The 22,225-nt window shown below is 45.1% G+C and overlaps 1 protein-coding gene across 1 annotated transcript; it reads left to right on the forward strand.

Annotated features, from left to right (window-relative positions):
• The first annotated feature begins 3,160 nt into the window (after positions 1-3,160).
• Positions 3,161-18,469, forward strand: WNT2 (Wnt family member 2). The gene is made up of 5 exons (XM_036400999.1): positions 3,161-3,348; positions 4,728-4,951; positions 7,908-8,185; positions 11,004-11,268; positions 18,240-18,469. The coding sequence occupies exons 1-5, from the start codon at positions 3,269-3,271 to the stop codon at positions 18,467-18,469; spliced, it is 1,077 nt and encodes a 358-aa protein (XP_036256892.1). The 5' UTR covers positions 3,161-3,268.
• The last annotated feature ends 3,756 nt before the right edge of the window (positions 18,470-22,225 follow it).

The following is a 22,225-nucleotide window of genomic DNA, read 5'->3' on the forward strand; positions in this document are numbered from 1 at the left end:
AGTGAGATATGACAATGGGGTATCACTGACATGAAATGAATTATGTGATATTAGCAGGTTTAATACCTGATCAATTACTTCTAGTTTTTATCCTGATCCAAATGGTGTAGTTTCATATATTATAGAGCCATAGTCCCTGGAAGTGGGACTTAGAGAGATACCTCTGGGAAAGGATTTTGAGTTCTTTTAAGAGGTGCTACTGGCTGTAGCATATATGGGAATATGTGTTCTACTTAAGAGTTTGGTGGGGGTTTTCTTAAAAAAAATTTCAGATGAGCCTTCCATGCCTTCATCTTTCCTGAAAATAGTCCTTTTTTGAATGTAGAAATACAGGTTTAACTACATTATTTTCATTACTGTATTGAAAAACCCCAGCTCGATTCCAAAAGGTATGCACAAAATGGGGCTTTCTGTGCTCTGGCTACTCCACTGTCACCTGTTTTGCATGTGGCATGATTTCTTAGCTGTATGAGAAACTCTGCACATAATACTTGTTGAAGACACCTACAGATTTCTAGATTCAATCTTTTCTTGCAGCAAGGGAGGCCAGCAGCCTCTCCAGGCTGCATCAAGAACCAGCCCTCCCTCTAGAGAGACAGTCCTCCATGAACTTCTTCAACTTGAGTCCTTTCCACAGCCTGCAGTCCTTCAGGAATAGACTGCTCCACTGTGGGTCCCTGTAGGGCACAAGTCCTTCTATGACCCTGCTGTACATGAGCTTCCTACAGGGTCACACGCTCCTTGAACCCAGTGTGGGGTTCTCTGTGAACTGCAGGTGGATCTCTGCTTCACCATGGACCTGTTTCGGCTGCAGGAGGACAGCCTGACTCACTGTGGTCTGCCTGGGAATCTGCCCTGGCAGCTGGAGCACCTCTCCCCCTTGTTTCTTCACTGGCCTGGGTGTCTCCACAGCTGTTCTCTCATGTTGTCTAACACACTTTGGCACAACTGCTATTGCAGAGGGGTTTTTTTGCATCATCAAATAGTGGTCCCATACGTGCAACTGCCATCACTGATGGGTTTGACCTTAGGCAGTGGCAGGTTCATCTTGGTGCTGGCTCTGTCAGACATGTGGGAAGCTTCTGGCACCTTTGCACAGAAATCACCCTGTGACCCCCTGCTACCTGAATGTGGCCATGCAAAACCAGTGTGGTTCCCCTGTTCCTTTCCAAACTTGCCTGTTTTGTCATTCTTTATAGTGAGAGTGTGGTTGTTAATGGATATAATGGATCCAAGGTGAACTTCTGTAGGGCTGGCACAAAGTGGAGGGATCGGAGAAAGAATCTGAATAGCAATAAAGCTGGAATGCAGATGGGGCATATGACTAATGGAAGGGAAAAGGATATGTTGATAAGTACTAATGCAGTAGCCACAGGTTAAAGGAGCTCCTGTTAATACAGAAGGGTGTGAGAAATTCTGAGAAGTCAGCTTTTTACTGCAAGCCCGAGAAAACTGGTAGCAGGGAGGATTGTACCTTTCTTTGTATGGGTCTAAAATACTGCTGGAATTTGCTGTCCTCAGTGGTGTTTTTCTGCCCCAGTAATTGACCCAAAGTGTATTGTAAATGTAAGAAATAAGTTGGCCAGAAGCTAAAAATTGGAGTGTTTTTACACTGGTTGCATTTTATCAAATAGATACTGAATGCTCATCTGTTGCTTTTAAGACCTGCTGGAGTTAGTAAGAGGAGCTGTAGTTGCCTCTGGGCAAGTAAAGTTGTAGAAGCATTCATGTGTCCCAGGCTTCAATTATTCTTACTCGAAAGTCTTTGCAGTCTAAAGATTTTGAAGTGGTAGTTTGGTGTTGATTTCTGAGGATTGTCTGGGGTACTTCTTTCAGGTTAAGTTAGTAGTGGGTGAATGTCAGCACCTCAAAACTTTACATAATTCTACGTTTTCCATTTTCTTTCTGAAATGGTGCCTACATCTAGTTCAATGTCTGGAATCTTGAGAAGTTCTACTGAGGAACACGAGAATGGCTGTAATATACAGCCTGAAGAACAGCTTTTAAAGGGTGCTTCCTTGCTTGCTCTTCCAGGATTTTCACCTGGAGTTAACAACTGCAGGCTTCTTTTAGTAACAAGAGCTGCATAGTCCCTAACTCACTTAGCAACCTTGGGCATTTATTTGTCCTTTTTTCAGCCAACGAAGGCTGTCTCGGAAGTGGGGCATCTCCAGGTTGGTAATGAGGGTTCGTTGTTTGAAATATGTGTTAACCCTGTATTCGCTGTGCAGAAATGTTACGAAGTGAAAAAGTTGCTAAATCCCTTCTTGTCTTGGCTTCCAGCCCCGGCTGCATCTCCCCTCTTTCGGGCGGGGGCCGCCCGTCGCCTCTCGGGCCGGGGAGCGGTGCGGCGGCGGTGGATTCCCCCATGCCGGGATTCAGGCGCGATGGGGCGCGTAGCCGGTCCCGGTGTCGGAGCCCATGGGCCGGGAGTCCCCGCGGTGCGGGGCTGCGCAGGGACGCCCGGGGCGGGGGCGCGCCGGTGCACGCGGAGAAGCCGGCCCGGCTTTGCGGGGCCCGTGGCGAGGGGAGGCGGCCGGGCAGTGTCCATCCTATAGCGAGACTGCTCTGGTTCTCTCCTTCTCTGCTTGCACCGCATCGCGGATCCGTTCCGTGCTCGGTGTTCGCGGGTGCGCGTACCGAGCCATGAATTGCCGTCGTGCCAAACCCCGAGAGGTGCCAAGTGCTGCCGGTCTGTAACAGCCTGCCGGGTTCGCCGCCGGCTCCGCAGCAGGTCGCGTAACATCTGCTGGCGGGTTTGAACTCACTGTCTGCTTGTAGGGTTATTGGAAAGCAACTGGCTCCTCGGGATTCCTTGCCTAATCAGAGGTGTTACCTCCTCCTCTTCCCCCAGTGTCTCTTGACATCATTTCATCCATCAGAGTTTCAGAGGAAAAAAAAACACCAACCAAAGCAGAACCCACCCAGTCTGAGAGCAGCCCACACCAGCCCCTCAGTTTTGCCGTGACTGCAGGGAAGAGCTGGATCGGGGCAAATATGAAGGATGGGAGCGGGGCTGAACTCCATGTCCTGAGGGATTTGGTTCAGGGCGAGCCGAGAGGAATCCAGAGCGTTGCACCAACTGGCATCCCCCGTATCCCGGCAGAGGATCAGTAAGCTCCGCGATCGCGCGTAGGGATGCGAAGGTGCTTTTGACCCACGGGAAAGGTAGCCCTCAAGCTGCGTTTGCCCCTGCTCGTCCTTATTGCTCCATGGGATTTCTTCTGCCCCCCGCAACTGACCTGATGTGGACCGAAGCCTTTCTAACATGAACTTTCTCCCTGGGATCTGGTGGTCTCTTCCCTTGGTCTTGGTCTGGGCGACCCCACCAGTCACCTCCTCATGGTGGTAAGCTGTGCAATTCCAGAAATTTTTATTTGCTCTTGGGGAAGGTGGGGTCGGATTAATTGTGATTTAGGGAAGGTGGGGAAGCCTCTCCCTCTTAGTCTCGCAGAAGCAGAGCTCGCTGCTCCCAGCTGCTCCGGTCCAGAAAGTCCGGGCCTTAAAGCGAGCGGATTTAGACGGTCCCGGCGGCACCTCCTTCCACACCCCGTCCGAGGCTCTCCGACCTCCTCCTCCGTATAAGCACAGCGCAACTGCGGGGCTACCCGGGGCTTTCGGCAGCGGTGCGGGGGTCCCAGCCCGGCGGGAGCAGCGGGCACCGCCCGGGGCCGCGCAGGGAGCGGGAGGAGGGCAGGGAGGCGGAGGGGAACCCGCCCGAGGGGCGCGGGCGCGGGTTGCCGCCCGCCGCTGCTGGCAGCCGCCCATCCGCGCCCCGGCGGCGCTGGGAATTGGCTACAGCGGCGCTACTTTTTTATTATTAATTTATTTTTTCCTTCTTCCTCGCCCTCCCCCGCCCCTCCCTCCTTCACAGTCCTCGCTGAACTGCGAAGTGCCAGAGCAGGGGGCTGAGAGCCCGGCGGGCAGCGCAGGGCCCGGCTTTAAGGGATAGTTGATGTCGGCGTGGGGCGTCTCAGGCAGCTCGCTGCAAAACGCCTTAGAATGGAAACACAAACCTGCCCCTCAAACTGGGGACCCCAAAAAAGCCCAGGCTGGAAAGTCTTGGTGTAGGAGAGGAGTTAAACCCCTTCTTGTAATCCTGGGGAACACATTTAACCTTGACTCTGGCTGACGCGCGATCAAAGGCCGATTTATGAGACTGGGCATGTTTGAATAAAATGACTATCTGTGTCCTTAGTCGTATAAACGTTAATTATTGTGATGGCTTTTTGTCATGGTGTCTTCTAAATGCGACTTAACTATATATTTTTTGGAAGTTACGGCATTAACGATTTCATGATCGTATAAAATAATGAAAATTCAAGAAAAGGACATTTTCTTCTGTTTGATCCCTTCAAAAGACACCTATAGAGGTTTGGATTTTATGAAAGGTACCTTTCGAAATGTTTCAGGACTAATAGAGACCATCTGGATACAGATGATGTAATTTAATTTTTTCAAGGTTTGTTGTTTTTTTTTTTTTTTTTTAAGTACTGCGCGGAGCTGCAATAGCGGGGCTTGGGGTTCTCCTGAATACTTCACGTTATTAAAAAAACACAGGGTCGATGACTAATTGTAAAGGATTCCCACCGAAAAGGCAGAGGTGGCTGCAGCTCGGGACCCGCCGGAGGAAGGCTCCGGGGCGCTGAGGACCCTGCTTCCCTCGGGGCCGGTGCCCGGGGGTCGGCGCGGCCCCCCGGTGCTGCCCTGCCCTTTCCCTCCCGCAGGTACATGGGCGCCGTGGGCTCCTCGCGGGTGATGTGCGACAACGTGCCGGGCCTGGTGAGCCGGCAGCGGCAGCTGTGCCGGCGGCACCCCGAGGCCATGCTCTCCATCGGCCGCGGCGTGGCCGCCTGGACGGCCGAGTGCCAGCACCAGTTCCGCCGGCACCGCTGGGACTGCAACGCCCTGGAGCGGGGGCAGCGCCTGCTCGGCCGCGTCCTGCTGCGCAGTGAGTGCCGGGGCCCGCCGCGCTGAGGGAGGGGCTGCCCAGGGCTCGGGTGGGGCCTGCAGCCCGCGGCCCGAGGGTAAAAGGGGCTTTGGAGAGTCAGCGTGACGGTACAAGTGTTCCTCATAAGGGTAACGGGGCTGTTTTGGGGCTGGCACCCCCTGGGCAGTGTGCGGGAATGATGAGAAGCGGTGGCCGTCCTCGTGTATCCTTCATCCTTAGCAAGGGTGAAGCTTGGTTTTATGTTTCAGGAGGAAAGGAAGAGGACATGCAATGTTATTTTAGGGTCTCACGGACAGCAGAGCAGCATATATGATGACACGAAGGTCTGTATTTCTTAAAAACCTGTATCAAATCAGGGAGACAATGTGGAGTTTTGGCATATTAGGAGCTAGCTCTGCAGCTCCCAACTTCTTTTTTTTTTTTTTTTTGGTGTGGATATCAAATCCACATATTAATGCCTACAGGGAAATTGAGGCATCAGAATGTGGCAGCAGGACAGAAGACTTTCTTTCTATCACAGCCCAGCCTCAGGATACCAGGACTCGGGATGGGGCCTGCTGAGAGGGGGCAGCTCAAGTGCAAACAGAGCCCCGTGCGTTGGGATGGCAGGAGACAATTCCTCCTGCGGGCCGATTCCCGCTGGGGCATTTTGCTGGGGAAGGGCAGCAGCAGGGTGCAGTGCCTCCAGGGCTGTGCTGACTGCGGGGGTGAGCCCATGCTGGGGCATCACTGCCCTCCAGGCACTGCGGCATTTCAGGTCAGGCTCCGGGAGAGAGAGAGAGAGGCAGGGCACACATCTGATAGAAGTAAACCGGGCTTGTGCAGACCTCAAGCAACTGAGGGAGCAACATTGTGCTTCCCACCCTGAGGGAGGATGGTTAAGCAGGGAGGTGTTGTCATCTAAAGGTCGGAGTAAGGCATTTAGTGAGTCTTCAAATATCAGATGTGGCCCTTTTGACCCTAAGAAATGACTGGGATTTGTTACAGTGTCAGAATGTCCTTACCCGCGGGATAAACCTGCTGAGATTGTTAGTGACTGCAGCTCTTGTCACCAAGTGCCACACCCTGTGCACATGGCCTTCCTTGGTGTGCAGCCAGTGCACTGACCCTGCCCTGGCACTTGTGTCCCTGGAATGTGCCCTGCATCATTCTAAGCTGTGAGCAGCATGGCACCTGCAAGGAGAGGAGTAGGAAAGTACCCTGGGACCATTGCCCCACTGGCAGGGACAGAGAGGAGAATGGCAGACACACTGACCCAGGCAGCGGGATTTTCACTCCATGCTCCGTTCTGCTGCTGGTGAGCCATTGGTTCCTGTAACCAGGTTCATGTTCCCTTAGCAATTATTTGTGAGTAACCAGTAACGTCACCCATAGGCTGAAGTTTTCAGTGAGGTTTGTCTGATATTCAGGAAAACATGTCTGGCAGAACATAGCCTAATAATGATGAGGCTATTTAATAAAAAAAGTAAAAATGCAGTTTTTCCAAAAGTGAAGTTTTCACTGTTGGCTCATGTGAGAGAATGACAGCATCAGGCTTCTGAGCTCTGCACTGAGCCTGATCAGGCTGTGATTACCATGGAAATGTAGCATGATAGTGGTCTAATAAAATTGATTAGTTCAATAAGCTCAAATAAACCTTTTCTCTTCCAACAATATCAAGTGTTGCTTTTTAATTAACACTTTGCAAATTTTTGATATTTCTGAATAAGTTTTCTCAGAAATAAGTCTTCAAAAGAGCGTGATTTCTAACAAGCCGTGGCAACTCCTGCCTGATTTTGAAGGCAGGGTAGGGAAGGCATGTTTTGCCCAGTTGCCATTTGCAAAAGACTTGCACAGCATGTGGCAGTTGAGGGCCCATTTGTAAGTTAAGCATATTGGTGCTACTGCAACTGAAATACTAAATATTAAATTCTATGGTGTAATTCTGCCTCTACAAAAAAGTCACTGTTAACATTTGTCTTTGGGATACTCTTTTACTGTACTAACATTGCTTAAGGCTTACAAGCTCTGCAAAGAGGTCTCTCTCACTGCAAGTTGTCTTAGATATTGCACAAAAAATCTACTTGTTATTCTTCCTATGCTGAAAACTTTAAAAGTAGGAAAATATTCCATTACCATAAATAGATTTGTGGCAGTGTAATGTAGCTCTGTATTGTAAACTACTGCATCTTAAAATAAAAGCAATTATTGCATTGAAATATGTACCTAATTGTCTATGAATAGATATAGTCTAGAAATTCAGATAATCTTTGGTATAATAAAGTATCTTGGTTAGGAGATGGGAAAGCTGCCAGAGCAGCTGGCATGAAGAAGTCACAGCTGCCAGACCAAATCCTGCCTCAAGCATGACACAAGCGGTGCCATTGATTTAATGGAACTTATTTGTGTGAATTACAGTTATGGGCTTGATTCTAGTCAGAAAACATAATATTAACTTATATTTTTCAGAAAATAACACCCAAGTTTTCTCCCTAGCACTGTTTAAACAGGAAAGTCTATTCCAAGAGCTTCAGGAGAGGAAAGTCTGTTTCAAGAGTTACTTGCAGTATTTTGCAATATGCATGTTGTTTTAGTGTCCCTATTTAATAATTTCTTAAACTTATCTCTTACATAGCACTTCATATATTCTTCTAAATTCGTGAAACATGATAGGAATACCAGCTGTCCTATTCACATATCTGTACAAAACAACTGATCCATGAAAGTATATGAACCAATATCAAAAGCAAATGTTTAATGTTTTCCAACTCTAACACTATATTGATGAGCTTTTACCAGGGAGGGGTCCAAGCTTAAGCCATGACTAATTCTGGCTCCAGGGAATGTGTATTTGTGTGATTTCAGCCTAGTTTATCTTTTGCTCTGCAAAAAAGTCCAGTCTAACTGTCTTGGACATAGGACAGCCACTCATAGTAGCTACCCCAGTGATATTTAAAGTGACTTTTTTTTGTTTCAGGTAGTCGAGAATCTGCTTTCGTACACGCCATCTCTTCTGCTGGAGTTGTTTTTGCCATCACCAGGGCATGTAGCCAAGGGGAGCTGAAATCCTGCTCTTGTGATCCCAAGAAGAAAGGCTCTGCCAAGGACAGCAAGGGCCATTTTGACTGGGGTGGCTGCAGTGATAACATTGACTATGGCATTAAATTTGCCAGAGCCTTTGTGGATGCCAAAGAACGGAAAGGAAAAGATGCCAGGGCACTGATGAACCTTCACAACAACAGAGCTGGAAGGAAGGTGGGTGTCCATGGAATAGATGCCTAGAGATGGTCTTGGACAGCTCTGTTGTGTTTGGGGCAGTTAATGCTTGGCTCTTGCTGTCTGGTCTCAGCAGCTGTGGAGAAATACAGGAAGAGCAGCAGCCTGAGCTGCTGTTTTTATCTTGCTTGGAGGTTCAGTGTGACAGAGATCTACAAACAGACTGATTTCAACTGCCCAACAGTACTCCTGTTGGAGTCACTTCAGTCACTCCTTGTGTGAGAAGTTAAGCAGGAGTCTAAGCTCAGGATCAGTTTGGATGGAGGTTTTATTTTGAGCCTAGATCTTATATAAGCAGGAGTTTTATTTTTTCATTGATACAGAATACAAATTCCTAAGAGAGGCTGAAGATCACACTGAAGAACAGGCTTGACAAAGAGCAAATTCAAAATAACTCTAGAGAAAAAAAAACATTCTATCCATTTCTGTATGTATATGGTAAACTTAATCACAAAGTGAGCAGAGATTTTTTTAAAGAAAAAAATCCAAAATACACACCCCTCCAAAAGGCAATGGCCTCATAGCATGACCTGCAACCCCTTTCCTAAACATTGTATGAAAATGCCATTCCTGAATTTCAGCTAAAAAAGTCTTTACCTTCACACTGAAGGTGAGTAGGAGGAGTAGTTGCCAGGTGTATTGCCCACCTCTGATGCAAGGGCTGAGGAATAGCTGCACTAACATTTTGTGGTGGTAGCAATAAAAAGAATGGTGCATGAAACTGGAATATGCTGTTTCATTTTTAAAAACACGTTAAAAATTTGCCACTCCCATGACATCTGAAATACAGAAAAAAACATTTTATTGTGCTAAACCAAGCACATCTGCAATTATTTGTAGAAACTTTTTATGTCTTATCTTTATGTATATTTAATACATAAAATCTTCCTTAATGTCTTCCTTAATGTACATTTAATAGGAATTAAGTTGTTTGTATTCTGATCTTTTTTTGTACTGCAAGTAGATGATTTTCCTGAAAAACTTTTGTTCTTCAGCATCTTTCCTCCACCTGCCTGTTGCCAGCAGGTGTAATTAATATGTAATGTAGGCAGATGAAGCTATTCAGATCAATGATAGGCACATGCAGTACTGTGGTCATGTTTCTGCTACTGTCCAAAAGAGGCTGAAGTCTACAACGCAAAGATTTTTGTAGGGTTGAATAAGTTCCATGATGGGGGAAGTACTTTTGTAGTATTTGAGCATCTTATTATTTTTAAGTTTTAAAAACACCTCTGCCAAATACTTAGGTAGTACTGGTAAGGTAGATTTTTAGAAAAAGATAAAGAAATTTTAATAAATATATTCAATTTAAAATAATGAATATGTTCTCATATGCTCTAGGACCTGCTTTATGGACAGAGACATTGTTTTGTATTCACAGTAGAGGTTTAGCTTTGCAGGGATCTCACCACCTCAGCTGCCCAACAGGGCTGGCATTTTGACCTGGGTAAGACCATCTGTGCCCTTGGCTTCTTCTTGCCCCCAAAAGGGGTGTTGATATATCTCTTTTAAAAGTATTCCAAAAACTATTCCAACTGTGCTAATGAAAAAATAAATAGAAAAAATATGAATCAACATAATGTGCTGTATATCAGTTATAGGAGCATTGCTGACAAAAAAGAGACCATATTCCTATGTGCTTCTTACATTATTCCAGAAAGTTGTTTTAGACATACAAGTAGTTAAATTGATTTCTGCTCAGATAATTAAAACCAAGCATCTGCTTAAATCCCAGATTTGTGATATGGCAATGAAATGGGGCTGTGGGAATGCCAGTGACTTCTTTGAAGTATTCATATCATTTACAAGTTAGAAAGAAAATTGAACATCCTTTGGTTTTATAATACATTCTCACTTTATTACTAAGTGCTTGACTGGAAAAGGCTGCCCCACTGTGCATCAGTCTCACTTCTAATCATGGAGCTTTCCTCTCTCTTACCTTCCTCCCATGATGACATTCCTCTTGTACAAACTCTAAAAAGTTCATATTTCATGAACCCTTAGGCATAATATTTATAGATCAAATATCCATATCTACATAATTAGGAATGAATTATTTACTGTCTATGAACCCATCTGTTGTTCTCCAACATCATACAGATAGCTTAAATGTCTGAGATGAAGCTGAAATGGCTTTAATACTATCCAGATGTTAAATTAATGATAAGGGTGATCTCTCCAGTGCAAACTAATGAAGATATTATCCTAAAATGTTGGTTAAAATCTGTATAAGCATTTTAAGTATACTGTATTTTAAGATTCTGCATAGGTCTGATGCCTAGCACAGGTACAATGCTTTACACAGTCTTTTAAAAATAATTTATATATGAATTTCTGGGCAATATTTGAAATGCTGTTCAGGGTAAAGGGCAACTTTATGGAGATGAGCTGGAGAGGGTCAGAGTGGTCAGCACGGCGATCCTGCAGCTGAAACAATGGGGAAAGGGGGCACCTTCACCTCCCAAGGCGCTGAATGATTGTGGCCATTTCTGATTCTTTGCTCGTGTCCAGTCTGTGTCCTGGCACTATAGACCCCCCGATCCTTGGGCTGACTGGCAGGAGCAGGGAAGGTAAGCCCACCAGGAGGATTGTGTGCACGGTGAGTCAAGCAACCAGAGCAGAGCAACCACATGGGGATGACTTGATGCTACCAGTGGGTGTCACTACAGACCGTAATTTGGAGACCCATCGCAGGCCTGGCACTACAGGATGGCTGGAAAAGGGCTGAGAAGCAATTAATTAATTACACTTTGTTTTACCTGTGTATATTTATATTTACCTGTGCATTTCTAAACAGGCTGTGAAGCGGTTTTTGAAACAGGAGTGCAAATGTCACGGTGTGAGTGGATCCTGCACCCTAAGGACCTGCTGGCTGGCCATGGCAGACTTCAGGAGAACAGGAGATTACCTGTGGAAGAAATACAATGGAGCAATTCAGGTGGTCATGAATCAAGATGGCACAGGTTTCACTGTGGCTAATAAGAAATTTAAGAAGCCAACTAAGAATGACCTGGTATACTTTGAAAGCTCTCCAGACTACTGTATCAGGGACAGGGATGTAGGTAAGCCACTATCATTACATGTGAATGCCTTTATTTAAGACATTTGTACTTCAAAGGTCAAAAATTTTAATTTTATCAAATGTGTGTATGTGTGTATATACATATACATACATATATATAAAAATAAATCCATGCATGTAACCAGCAGGAAACAGCAAAGAAGATGTTTTGGAAGGACTCACTACAAGAACAATAGTTCCTTGATGTCCCTAGGTGTACAACAGGCAGTTGTTCTAATATAACTCAGCAGTTTCTGCCAGATGCTATGGAGCCCTGGAGATGCTGTAAGGCAAAGCTGCTTTCAGTACAAGTTGAGTTGTGCTAATGAGACAGGTCCATACTGGGCACAGCCACACTCACTCTTGTGCCACACAGCTCATTCCAGAGCTGCCTCCAGAGGTGCCTGTTGATGCCACCTCCTGTTGCATTGCTTCCTTTCCACGTTGTTACCTTACCACTGCAGTGCCCTCCTTTATCTGCACCTTCCCACAGCTCACTGTGACTGTGGAGCCTGGTTGCAGACACGCCTGTCCCCATCTAATGTGGGAGGCACAACCCAGCCCTGCCTGCACCAGTCAGGGCAGCTGTGGGTAACGGGGGTGAGGCAGCTGAGCACGGGCAGGTGGATGGAAGAGAAGAGGTGGGTGGGACACAGCAGGCTTGGCTGAGTGACACAGCTGTTTATTCCTCTTTATGAGGCAATGCTGGCTCTGTCCTTGACAACCATCACATTTTCTGGAGAGTTGTGCCAGCCCCTGTGGGAAGAGATAAAGTATTGGTGCTGGTGTTAGCACTGGATTTTCCTGCTTCAGAGGTTCAATAGAGACACACTTAGCAGTGTTACAGAATTCAAGGCACTGCCAAGCACCAGGAAACCTGCTAACAGCTCTTGACCCATGTACAGTATTTTCTGATATGGCAATTAAAAACTAGCAACTAGAAAACCAGAAATTTGGAAAAGAGAGGCAGACTGAGTAATGTATGAGGGAGGTTGTGGAACTAATTAATAGGTTGTATAATGGGCCAGATTGCAACCCAAATGACAAATCTGTAAGTATCTGGACAGCAATGCAGCTCAGCTCTTTTTGGCACTGCTGAATGTTTACAATCCAAGTTTGCTTGGAATAAACATTGCAAAACAGCTGTACTTAAATAAGAACAATATGTGAATTCCTGGTCATGTACTATTGACTTCAGTGAATGCAGAATTTCATCCAGTACAATTACATTGGACACTGTTTCTGGTTAGTTGAGTTGTCAGCATAATTTTAAATGTTATTTATTATTTTGGCAGGTGATGTTTATTACCTGCATGAGCACATACCATTCCTTGAATAGTGGCTGATACTGTAAAGTCTAATCCAAGTGAATAAATGGACATATTGTGGCATCATGCAGAAATAACTTTGCAGACTAGGATTTTTTCAAAACATTTATCTCTTGGTGTTGCTTCATTCATTGTAAAAAACATTATTTTTTTCCCCTGGTAGAAGAACTTGTACACTACCGAATTCTATGTCAAAAATCCATTTAATCATCTCTTTGTACTAAGGCTAATCTCATCTATCAATCTTGTTATTGTGGAGGAGAGTGGGCATTTTTCACCACGGTGTATTATGTGTGTTTGCCAGACACTGACAAGCCTGCCCAGAGATGGCAAAGTCTGATATATTTTTTTGGCTCAGCTCAATATAAGCTGCAGCTGAGGTGGTGTTTTTTTGTTGCTCAGAATTCAGAGAATGTGGTTGTTTGGAAGAGCATATTTTTAGAAAAATGCAGTAAACCTTTGTTGGTATGTGGGATGCCCTGCTGCTTGCATGGAGCAAAGAAAGAACCACACAAACAAAATCTGATCTGACTTTTAGGGAGATGATTTTGGCAGCTGCACCACATTTTTTTGGTTTGCCTTGTTGAGCATTGCAAAGTGGCAGTCTTGTTAAATGACTGCAAATGAAATGAGATTATGGAAGTCAGAGTCTGGAAATAGGTGGGGACCATCTCAGTGTCAGCTGAATCTAATGCCACAATGTTTTAGTATGTCATTCAATACAGTTCTGCCTATCATTCTCCAGGGAATTCAAGTGATTTAGGGCTTCAGGGAAAAAAATTAGGCTGATTAGTGTTGGAGCTGAATGAAGGATTCACAGAGAAAACCTTATGAAGCATCATGATTTGACCAGGAGACAACTTCACAAACTAAAATGTCCAAGCCAGTGTGCTCTGTGGCTTGATTGTGCTAACACATAGGAACCAGTGAGTTAAAAGTGCTCAAGGATTCTGCCATCAGCAGCATACCCAGGAAAAAAGCAGATACCTTCTCTTCCCCCACTGGAGCTTCCCACCCTGGGTCTGGCATTCTGTCTGAAGGGGGCAGCTGGACATGCATACATGGAACACCCCAAAATGTAGTTTTTTGGGGGGGGGGTTGGGTATTTTTGGTGGTTTTTTTGTTTGTTTGTTTGTTTGTTTAGGGTTTTTTTGGTTTGTTTTTTTTTTCTAGAAAGGAAAAGAGGGGTAATTGATTTCAGGAGGGGTAAAATATGGGAAATCACTAGTAGTAACTCAATGGCAAGATAATCTAATAACCTGACCACCTCTTTCCTTGCCTTAAGATTTCACAAAGGACCAAATGAAGATTTTTCAGAAGTGTTCAGAATTCATTTAACCCTGCACACATAACTCTCCTGAAATAATTTTTACTCAAAATTACATACTCAAAATTTGACAGAAACAGAGATAGAACATCCCGAGAGCTTTTAAAAGTCATCCTAGGTAAACTGTTGTTTTTATCAACTCATGGCCATCTCTTCAGTGCTGGCTTGGGAAATCCCAGCCCCTCCAGACAGATCTGTCTCCAGAGAGAACTGCCTGTTCTCTCCAGCCCTACTCTACTGAGTGTTGTCTATAAGATCCAGTAGCTCTCCAGAGTTGCTTTTCTGTGAACCTTTTCTTTCAATTGTTTTTTCCCCAAGAATACTTGTGAGAAAACTATCATTGGGAATTTCACTGTTTTTTTTGGCTTTTGTTTGTGTGTTTGTGTATGTGTGTGTGTGTGTGTGTGAAAGTCTAATAATGGATGTTATTGCTTGACACCAGATTTTAATCAATAGAAGTAGAAGGAAAAAGCTCTCATTATATACTAATAAATACATTTTAGGGCTTTAGGGATGGAAAGAAAATATTTTTCAACATAACACATGTTGACTTCCAAAAATAACTGTGCAAACTGAGAAGAAAGGACTTGATGTGCAGGCTGCGAAGTTGGCAGTATGAAAAGCTGTGGATGCTTTGGCAGGTAAAATGTGTGTAGGCATGGAAATTCCAACATTTGAAATAAAAACAAAGAGGTTGTACAAAAACTTTTTACAAGTTAGAACCTACTCCTGCCTCATAAGTGATGAGGAGGCGCATTGCAGGTAGCAGGCAGAAAGCTCTGCCTTATTTTGTGCAGTGTCTTCTGCTGCCTTCATCACTCAAGCCTGCCAAGGAGCTCAGTAATTTGTCTGGCTCCTTACTGTTGGTTATTGGTCTTTTCCTTCTCACTAGAGAAGCTGCAGAGATTCTGAAGATGCTGTTTGAACTTTAAAAAAAGGTTGGTTTTGCTCAAAAACTAAGCCTTTATATGAGCTTGTTTTCACTTTTGTCACAATCTGTGACAATTAAGTCCCCTGTTGTGGTCATTGTAGTAAATGTTGATGTTTTGTGGTCAGCATCAGATGATACCAGTTTCTGACTGTCTGTTAGTGGCTGAAATAATTTTGGTTTTGAAGCTGGTGGCAAAACTCCTGTTGAAAGCAGTGGGTGCATCCTGCTTAGGTTGTCCTTTAGTGCTGTGTGATTTCCCCTTACATCTGGAAATAAGAACACTGAACTTGGAAACTACCTTCTGCCTCAGCTGAGGAATGTGGTCAAAGCTTTCTGGGCAGCTCCTGCTGGATGTGGGGGAACAGGGGGTCTTCCTTCACTTCCAGCAGCCAAATGACATGACTCACCTCTGTTCCTGGCTGGGAGCTGTGCTGAGGTGGAGGGCAGCTTTGCTTTTCCTTCACTGGTGTGAATTCCTGATACAGAATGTTAATCATGTGGGTCACAAGCTTGGCCTTTGTAATGTTTTTTGGTCTGAACAGAGAGAGCAGGACAAGTGCTTTTAAAAATTCTTCACAGAATCAATTAGGTTGGGAAAGACCTCTGAGATCATCACATCCAACCTTTAAGCAAACACCACCACATCAACTAGATCATGCACTAAGTGCCACACCAAGTCTTTCCTTAAACATCTCCAGGGCCAGTGATTCCACCCCCTTCCTGGGAAATCCATTCCAATATCTAATAACCCTTTCTGTGAATTTGGCTGTATTTTGCACAGTCTGGGATGTGATGGATATTGCTGTGGGCTGACACAAACATCAGAACTTACATTCAGGTATCCCAGCTCTTTGCTCAGCATAATGGATGGAGGAGAGTGTGATGGCTGGGAAGCAGGATCTGGCTTTTCTTCTGCCACAGGCTTCCTGTGGGACCATGGGTGCATCATGTAGTTCTGCATCCCCCTGACTCCTCAGCTTGCCTAGACTGCGGGCACTGGAGGCCACTGGAAGTTTCTCTTCCCCCATCATGGAGTGATTCCTGACAAAAAGATCTGGGAGAGGCCTCTTGGCATCACTGCTATGCCTGCTATGCCAGTTCCCCCGGTGCAGCTGGGAACTGCACAGCTGAGGGACTGCTGGGAGTAGTGTGTGCCCATGTGGGTCACTGCTGGGGCCACCTCTCCTGCGCTCCTGCAGGGGATCCAGGTGCCAGCACTGGCTATAGGGACAGTAGCCAGGAGCAGGAGTTGTTGCTGGTTTCCTGGTGCAGGGTGTGCCTGAGGCACCACATGGCTGATTGTTACAGCAAACTGAGGTGCTCTCCCAAATATCAAAGGTTTACTTTTTACTTTGAAGCGCTGTTCAGCCATCTCCCCCAGGACGTTATGCAGAGCATTGGTCCATAGGCAGCAGCATGAACATGCTCAGACCCCAAGGAGATTTGGGATTGATCAGGCTGCAGGTGCAGGAGCCTGTTTCTGGCTCCATTTTGTGTGGTTTCTCTTCCCTCTGTCTGTTCCCTCTGGGGTGGCTCAGCACATCTCTGCTGGCTGGGGCAGCAGCACGTTTGCAGCTCAGGAGCCTTGGGCAGGGCCAGGCTCAGCAGCTGGGAGCAGCTCTGGGGTGGGTCCTGGGCCCCTGTACTGAGCTGGGGGCTGGTGGGCAGGACATGAACCAGCCCTTCCATGGTGATGCTCTCCAGGTGTATACCTCTACCCAATGCATATTTAAATAAGTACAGGAATCTAGGCCATAGGAGGGAAGCTGAGATGTGTTCTAGGGGCTGAAGAACTTCTCCAAGACAGCAGTTGAAGACTGTCCTAAGTTTGATAGAAAAAGAAGAAAATTGGCACCCCCATGGCTGAGAGGCTGGATCATGTGTTGGTCCCATGAAAAAGCACAGTTTGAGAAGGTGACTTTGATCCAGTTCCTGAGACCCCTCACTGCATTACTCATTTGGGGTCAGCCCCCATTTAATATGAAGTCTTCCTGATGCTGGGAAGGCAGAAGGAATGGAGAAACAGTAAACACTTGTATGTTATAAACTGCTTTGAGACAGCAGCATCACTGCATACAACCATAAATTCACCATAGGGGGGAAAAAACTAAAATTGGAATTCATTCAACCTAAATTATTAATAATTACAATTTAACTGCAGTTTACATTTTATTAATTAAGATTGGTTTGCTATCCTGGCTTATGCAAATTTTAATTAATGTTTGCATGTATTAGTTTTCCTTAAGAAGGTAAATTGTTCATGTTCAGTGTGCACCTGCAAATACACTTTGTAAAATAATTCCAGTTAGTTTACTGACTACAGCCATTACTTAGGGAGTATCACCTTGCCCAAGAAGAGAATGGAGTTGCAATCAGGTCTATGGAAAATGTCAGAAGAATGTTAATTTTTGAATATATCTCCATTTGATTCATAATAGCAATACACAGGAAATTAGGTGAGGCAATTAATTTTTATGAAGTTTTCAGTTTGGTGGTAATAACCTGTCAGCAGCTGTGGTATTGATCCTAAAATGTACCCTAAAATCAGTTTGTGTTAGATGAACAGTGGCTCCTACGTGGTACAGTCACTGTTCAGACTCAGACATGCCTTACAGAGCCATTTTGTGCCATATAGGCACAGGCATTTCAGCCACTCCTCCTGAGTGTTTCAAGAACATGACAAGGTGTGGTATGGTTCCTCTCCCCCTTGCTGTCCACAGCAGGCTATAATTTAGTTTCTTCTAATCTTATCATGAAAGGGGGGAAGAACCCTTGGTGTTAACCCACAGGGATGAGAGGCACACAGAGCAGCAAATCTTCAGCTGCCACCTGAACTGCTGGAATGGGGCCTATGGGTGGACACAGCAGCGATGCCAAATGCCCGGGCTGCTTCTGCTCTCACTTCTGCAAGACTTTTAATCACAGGCAGCACAGTTACTCTACCCATTGAGTCCCTCACAGCCACCAGATTCTGTGGTCTTCTCTCCTAGCCCTCTCCTGCACACCCAGAGCTCCTCAGCAAAGCTCATGATATCCTGAGCACCATGAAGATGCTCCACCTGGGCATTCCATTTCAGACAGTCCCTGGGGGCAGATACCCTTCCCAAGGGGAAGAAAGTTCCAGGGAAAGATGAAGCAAAACATGATGATATTAACAGAATCAGGCAGACCCTTAAAGCATTTCATCTGTTTTCTTCCTCCTCGTCTCCAGGCCTGATTCCTAGGGGAAATATGGGGGCAATTTTACCTTTATAGGCATTTTGCTGGCTTGATATTGAATCCTGGGTGATGTGATGTTAAAGTATCTAAGTATCATACCTATTTCCATATGCTTGCTGCCTTTCCTTAAAATCTGCCTGCTGACTTTAGGTGCGTTCCCTCTGCAGGGTCCCTTGGGACAGCCGGTCGGGTGTGCAACCAGACGTCGCGTGGCATGGACAGCTGTGAGGTGATGTGCTGCGGGAGGGGCTACGACACCGCCCGCGTCAGCAGGATGACCAAATGTGAGTGCAAGTTCCACTGGTGCTGTGCTGTGCGCTGCCAGGACTGCCTGGAGGTGGTGGACATTCACACCTGCAAGGCACCAAAGAGCCCTGCCTGGATGGCCCGGACATGACCCACAGGCTGCTGGGGCTGGGGACCACAGCCTGTGCCCTTCCTGGTCTCTGCTGGGGACCACAGCCTGTGCCCTTCCTGGTCTCTGCTGGGGACCACAGCCTGTGCCCTTCCTGGTCTCTGCTGGGGACCACAGCCTGTGCCCTTCCTGGTCTCTGCTGGGGATCACAGCCTGTGCCCTTCCTGGTCTCTGCTGGGGATCACAGCCTGTGCCCTTCCTGGTCCCTGCAGGGAACCAGAGCCTGTGCCCTTCCTGGTCCATGCAGGGAATGCATCAGAGATCTTTTTTACTTCTATGCCTGGTTTGCCTTTCTTGTTCATTGCAGAGATGCTGCTGAAAAATTGACATAAACCCTGCAGCGTTTACTTTGCATTTCTGCATGACAGTGTTGCTGCAGAGTTGTCTCTGCATAAACTGATGCAGCTCTGGAAGGATGTACTTATGCCAAGACTCTTCCAACCACCGTGTAACTCTCCCCCAGAACCCTTGTGGCAATTCATTCCTGCCATCAGGAACACCAGAAGATACAAAATATGGCACTTTTACAAGATCACCATCACCAACTGCATTGGCTGGGCTTGCTCAAGAATCTTCTGAAGGATCTTGGGCAGGTCACAGTTGAGCCCTGGATACTGAATGGCTCAGGAGTTTGAGCACTGGTTGGTGATTTCCCCGTGAAAGAAAATTCGTGGCCAGATTGGTGAAAAACTTTACTGGAAGGGTGTTTGTTCATCCCTGCTGGACTGGAGTTTCCAGCAAGGTGGCCACCTGAGGCCATCCTGGCCACCTTTAGCACACGGGGGCTTCCTGTGTGGCAGGAATTGGCCCATGGCCTAAAACAAAGGAAATTGCAGGAGATCTATTCAGCCACAACACTTTGATGAACTATTAGAGTCAAAGCAAATGTCTTAGTTATATGTTTTTGAAAACTTGCCTTAAAAGCTTCTAAAAAATAATTAATATTAACTGCTGAGGATTTTTTTTTCTGACCTGAAGGACTGAAGAGAATGGTTTTTCACCCTCGTGAAAGCTGGGTACAGGACACTCAACTACCTAAGGTTAAGGTTTCCTCTTTTTCACATACATAATAGTGGAAAAATGATTGAGACCAGTGATGGAGAAGGAAATGCCTTGCCTCAGTAATGACTTGGATTCTAAAGAAATTATCAGCTTCTATGTTCTTTTAAAGTTAATAAATCTATTAAATGTGCTCAAAATGATACTTTCCACTCAGATGGGGGCATCCAAATTAGATTTTTTTCTGCATATTTTCTGCAAAACTGCCTATCTATGATTTGGAGTGTATTGGCTTGTAATGGAGGCAGTTACAGATTGTGCCAGGTCAATATGCTGGGCTGGGATCAGCCCAAAACAACAAGTTGCTGTAAAAATGTGCAGGCATATGAGGCCCAGAAATTGCAGCCTTGGTGGAGAGGAACTGGGTCAGAGAGGGACCAGCTGCCTCTCCTCAGGGCAGAGATCAGCAGCATGAACCAAGAGAAAAATGGATTCTGTGCCAGTAAGTATAATGAGGCTCTGAAAAAGCACCCACGAAGAGTAAAGACAGGAAAGATAATGAAAAAATAACATAGGAAAAGGGGGTTGAATGAGTGATAGAACACATTGTAGATGAAAGTACAAATGAAATAGACTGAAGAACCCTAGCAGGTACAAACAGTGCAGGAAAAAGTAATATCCAAGTAGCTAACCAAGGCAATAAAGGGAATACTCTGGGTATGTTTTGCTTTTGGAACTTTCTTGAAAGACTGTTTAAAAAGAAGGGGGTTTGGCATTAAGTGGTCTTGAGGGAGCAGTCATTTACATCTGCAAGGCTTTCAAAAAAGTTTGTATCATTAAAATGGGTAATTCATCTCCAGAAGGTACAGCTGGTGTTAAAAGATTAGGAGGCTCCAGAAAGTTCTTTATTGGAACAATAAGATAAGGTTTCAGTTACTGTATATGGAAATGATCATGGCTAGAGGTAACAATACTCACACTTCTGTCTATAAAGCAACTGCTGGTGGGAACAGCCGTGCCCACGTGCACGTGCAGTGGATGTATGAGATGTATGAGATGTATATATGTACCCATGGGCAGCTCAGGGGTTATACTGCTGGCCTCTTCATTGCTGCCAATCCTGGCTCTGGCCTGGATAAGGAAAATTTCATACATAATTGTATTTAAAGGTGAGCTCCAAGGAGAATTTTTATTGGGATTTCACTGTGAAATTAAATCCACATGTAGTTCGTAGCCTCAGCAATATTGTACTTTAAGCCTTAAAGAATTTAAAAGCAGTATAATAATTTTTAACCTTTTAGAGCCGTTTCTTTTTTAAGATTTAAAGAGCCTGAGTAGTCTAAAAGATTATCTATTTAATAAATCTGAAAGTATTTCAATGTTCTGGAAAAAAAGAAAATAGGCTCATTGTTACAAGAGAACTTGTTCTAGGTAGTCAAATGAAGGGTAATGAAATCAGATCTCTTCTTAAATCTGTTATTTGTTTAATATTCCAGAATATCAACTCACCTGAATTCTGCAGTCTCAGATAAAGTGTTTTAGAATCACTTTGTTAAAAGTGTATTAACTTTTATTCCCCAACCTCGTCCTCCTCTGCTAATGCACATCTTCCTGTTCCAAACCTTCCTGTTCCAAACCTTCCAAACCACAGGTCAGAGGCCTGTGGTTCCTGAAGGCTGGTCTTACCAGTAAGTCCAGGAAGACTGGGGCATTGAGTCCCTTGGCATTTTCAGTGTCCTTGTCACCCTGTCCAGCAGCAAGGCCACCCAGGTGTGCACAGCAGGCTGATGTTCCCACTTTGGGCACGTGCCATATCGATAAGCTGTGATGCAATGCCTGCATCAAAACCACTTCAGCAGAGGAAACACAGAATATTTCACAGCATGACAAATGGGTAAGTGCTGAGCTGGCCACTTAGTTGATGACAGTTTTTTCTGCATTTATGGGGTTTTCTTGGTTTTTTCTTTAAGAGCTCAAGGTAGACTTCTCACAGTTGTAGGCATTTCTGCTGCCTCTTCCACAAAGAAATGCACTCCTAGAAAATTTTGCCATTTCTTAGTGGCAAAAGACACTCAGAGATGTAAATATTGCTAGGAAAGGAGCCTCCATGATCTTCTGCAAATCCAAAAAAGAATATAAGAGGGAGGGGAAAAAAAGAGAAAACAAAAAAAGAAGAAACATAAATAGGCATGGCAAATGAAATAATACTGTAGTTTTGTTCTATGGAATAAATTTACTCATGTACTTAGTCATGAAGAGGAAACAGCTGTCTCTAGGTAGACACTTTAATGTCAGAATAATGTTAGCTGAGGCTAAAGGTTGTAGGATTATTTTTTTAAATACGCAGTCCAATTTTCTTGAGGGAGTTCCCTTTAATTTGCTGCATGAACTCAGGATCTAGCAGCGCCCTGAAACACTGTTAGCCTGCCAAACTTTTTGGGATTGCTTCCTCCCCACTATTTTCAACAAACTTTACCCTAAAAAGTGTGTTGTGCTGTTATAGGTGAAATCTCATAAAAAAATTTAATTTTCTTTTACCACATGGAAAATGAGGAATGACTTAGGAATGGTGGTGTATATTGGGGCATGTGGGCATTGAAGCTTAGAGATTGCTGCTTTTTCTTCTCCTGGAAAAATGTCTTAAACAAATTTGTGCATCTCATCCTGGCCTCCTTTCCCTGTGTGCACTTCTTTGCAGATGTGAATTAGGAAATAAGATGCTGCATTTCTGGTACTGCA

This window comes from Molothrus ater, chromosome 5 (assembly GCF_012460135.2).
Source record: "Molothrus ater isolate BHLD 08-10-18 breed brown headed cowbird chromosome 5, BPBGC_Mater_1.1, whole genome shotgun sequence".
Classification (NCBI taxonomy): Eukaryota; Metazoa; Chordata; class Aves; order Passeriformes; family Icteridae; genus Molothrus; species Molothrus ater.